This window comes from Echinops telfairi, unplaced genomic scaffold, assembly GCF_000313985.2.
Source record: "Echinops telfairi isolate 266 unplaced genomic scaffold, ASM31398v2 ScPeMD7_9;HRSCAF=40, whole genome shotgun sequence".
NCBI classification, from domain to species: Eukaryota; Metazoa; Chordata; class Mammalia; order Afrosoricida; family Tenrecidae; genus Echinops; species Echinops telfairi.
The window spans coordinates 12146413-12149891 of record NW_022103906.1 but is presented as its reverse complement, the minus strand read 5'-3'; the positions used below and the strand labels follow the sequence as shown (position 1 = coordinate 12149891).

Here is a 3479-nt window from a genome sequence, read left to right as displayed (position 1 = left end):
TATATATAAAGCTTGTGGGCTAAATGAAGGCTCAGAATTGGTGAATGTTATATTCTCTGTTTGCTTTTTATCAATTGGCTGTGTCCCTGTTGAATAGTTTTTGGAGAATTTTCTCAATGTTTCTACTTAAACCATATTAGATTCAAAATGTACTTCATATATCACCCTGACTTTGACCCCAGAAGCTTCTTGTGTTAAAGAAGAGGCTGTGAAGTGCCTTGTAAACAATGCTAGGACCTGTCAGACTGTGCTGTGATTATTTATGGGACTGTCTTTTCAGATGCTCTCTGATCATCTTGAGGTTCATGACCACATTATCTTTCTTTGCATATGCTCCAATGGGAGTCTAGGGAATGCCCTGCAGCCAGAAAAGTGTTGTTCATAAAAAAATTTGGCTCATTTGCAATCCTCTTCTGGATAGACTACTTATAGTCAATTTAACTTGACTATTTATAGTCTGTGCTATTTATGTCATTTGTTCAGATCTCCTCAAAACCTTATGGCCTTATTTGGAAATAGAGTCTTTGTAAATGTAGTTGGTTGAGTTTACACTGGAACAGGTGGGCCTTAAACCCAGTGACGTGTGTTCTAGGCCATGTGAAGACATGCAGACTCACTCAAACAGGGAGGAGATTCAGGGAAGATAGTGGTAGAGCGTGGAATGATGTTCCTTGAATCCAGTTCAAAAAATGCTAAGTATTGCTGGCAACTCTAGTGATTCTGTTTTCTTTTCCGGAGAGAGTGCCATTTTTCTTGGATGGGAAGCATGAGGTAAAGATGCACTTTACCTACAACTTAGTGGTAGATAGCTAGTATGTGTATTTATCTCCTCCCTCTGGCGCCTGCCTTTCATTCTCTTTCCTTGAGAGGTTAATATAAAGACTTGTGGAGATTCGTCTGTTCAGGCCAGATTTGGATGTCCTGGCATAAACTGAGGGACTCCTGGTGGGGTAGTGGTTACAAGTTGGGCTGGGATCCCCATGGTCGGAAGTTTGAAACCTCCAGCAGCTCCATGGCAGGAAGACTGCGCTTTCTTCTCCCATAAACAGTAACAGTCTCAGAAACCCACAGGGGGTTGCTATGAGTCAGGACTGACTGGATGGAAGTGAGTTGGTTCTGGTTTGGCATAGACTGAGATGCCTAGTGGTCCCGATGGTCAGCTTTAGTAGTGAGAAATTAATAGAGAATCCACTCAGCTTCCTTTAGGACCCAGTTTGAAAAACAAACAACAACTACATAATATGTTAATTCCATCCCGGACCTCTTCCCTCCCTCACCGATCCAGACGGAACCCTCGGATAGACTCCCATCATGGAAGTCCTAGCTTTTCCCGCTTTCCCTTCTCTACCTTGCTGGCCTTTCTTGTGTTAGCAATAATAATGTAATTGGTACCATGGTCTTTGCATCCCAATGAGATAATTATGAATGACAGTGAATTCTCCAATAGGGGGAGGGAGACTTCTGTGGATGACTTAATCCTGGAGGACAGTCATGTGGTAAGAAGGCTAGTGAGAGCAGGGTAGGGAAACAGCTACGTTTAGATGGCCATGAAGTATTATTGTTCTCTGAGAAAAATAACTTAGAAACTGCAGGAGTCCAGCTTTGGCCCACTCTCATGCCCACATGAACTGTCAGGGTAACCCCTCACCACAGGCTCTGCTGCCATAATTCTTCATTTTCAGTTTCTCCACTATGGTCGATGAGGCTGTGGTAACGAACATGGCCCAAACTTATCCTGGGCCCACCAAAATAGAAGGTTGCTTTTTGCTCACGTAATGTTGAGGGAGGTCCTAGGTGAGTGGGGAATGCTAACTCCATGTTGTGCTTCAGGACCCCAGGCTGATGGGAGTCCTGCCTTCTTTAGCTTGTGGCATCCTAAGCTGGCGTGGGGAGGAGCACAGCTGGGAAGGTTTTGTGGACCAGGCCTGGAATCCATCGTCTCTTCTCAGATCCCACTGGAAAGAACTCAGCGCCATGGCCACACCTGGCACCAGCCTCTTCTGACTAGTCACTACCCTCTGTGCCACTGAGATGCTCCACAGCTCAGCACTAAAGATATTGGACCAAGACCCTCTGGACTAAAAAACCACTGTTAATGAACTTTTACTAGCTGTGTGTCCTTCAAAAAATGTCCTCATCTACAGAACTGGAGAGAGAATAGACTTCTCTGTGTGGATTTAATGACATAATGTATGTAAATCACTTAAGAGAGTGACAGGCAAATAGCAAATTCTTGTTTTTCCCCTCAAATAATATTACATCTTCTGGGCTGTGGACTTGTATCAACTGAATTTGCACTTGAAGGGGGAAATCAGTGGTTGACAACAGGAAGGAAACGAAAGGACAGGGAGCATGTCTCACCACGGTGCCCCCTTTCCAAAATGCTTCTGGAGTTTTGTCAGTAAATTCGTCGGAATCTGGCCCCCATTCACTTCGCAAGGGTGCACCGATGAGCCTTCCAAACAGCAGAGAGATCTTATCCAGTTTGCCATGTTCGCAGGTTCTTTTAATTGGCCCACCACATTTCATTGACTTGTGGAGGAATATTTTTCTTCAATTTCAAACAACAAGACAGGACATTGTGACAGAATGCGACCCATTGCCATCCAGGCTTACAGCCAAAGAAACACAAGCCTCCATGGCTAGTACAAGTGCGAAATTCGACTCCATCATTTCCAAATATACCATCCCCTGGAAGAAAGAACACAAAAATGGAAATGAAAACAAAGCACCCCCCCCCCCAGCCAAAAAAACAACACCCCAAACAAACACGGAAAAGAAAAACTGTTATTCAAGGGGCTGGGAGAAATGCTAGGGCTGGCCTCTCTCTGGCAGCCGTAGTCTGATATTCATGGATGTGTATGCATAGGGCTTAGGAGTGTCTGAGTGGTGCAAAGAGTTAAGCACTCAACCACGAGCCATCAGGTTGACCCATTGAACACACCCAGAAGCACCTCAGAAGACAGGCCTGGAGGGGTCTGCTTCCCAAAAGTCTGACCCTGGAAGACTCCCTGGAGCAGTTCAACTCTGCACACGTGGAGTCATCATGAGTCAGAATGAACTCTATGGCAACTGACAACAACAACAACAACAGCAGCAACAGTAGTCCTGGGGAGATAACCCCTTTCTTGTTCAGACCTGTGTCCACCATCTTACCTGGAGGCAGTGAGGAAAGCAGGAGGAAGCAGACTAGCCCCGAGAGGCAGAGCTTCATGCTTGAGGAAAGCACAGAGCCCGGACTCCCTGGGGACGGCTGTCAGGGAGGCTCCTTTATAGAGCTGGCCTAGGATGGGTGGGACTGGACCAGGTCTTCACTCTTCTGGAAGGGCAGGCAGGAGCGCTCACGGGGAGAGAGGAAGAAGAGTCTCTGGGTGTCCGCTCATGCCGCCTCCTCTTCTACAAACTGGAGGAGCTAAAAAGCTAGCTCTGGGCAGAACAGGGCAGAATTACAGGCAGTTTCACTTGTTAGCCCGAACACG

At 46.2% G+C, this 3479-nt stretch overlaps 1 protein-coding gene across 1 annotated transcript; it reads right to left on the bottom strand.

Annotated features, from left to right (window-relative positions):
• Nucleotides 1-2506: 2506 nt before the first annotated feature.
• DEFB136 (defensin beta 136) lies at nucleotides 2507-3214 on the bottom strand. The gene is made up of 2 exons (XM_030884647.1): nucleotides 3157-3214; nucleotides 2507-2691 (listed from the first exon to the last, which is right to left on the bottom strand). The coding sequence occupies exons 1-2, from the start codon at nucleotides 3212-3214 to the stop codon at nucleotides 2507-2509; spliced, it is 243 nt and encodes an 80-aa protein (XP_030740507.1).
• Between the last annotated feature and the right edge of the window lie 265 nt (nucleotides 3215-3479).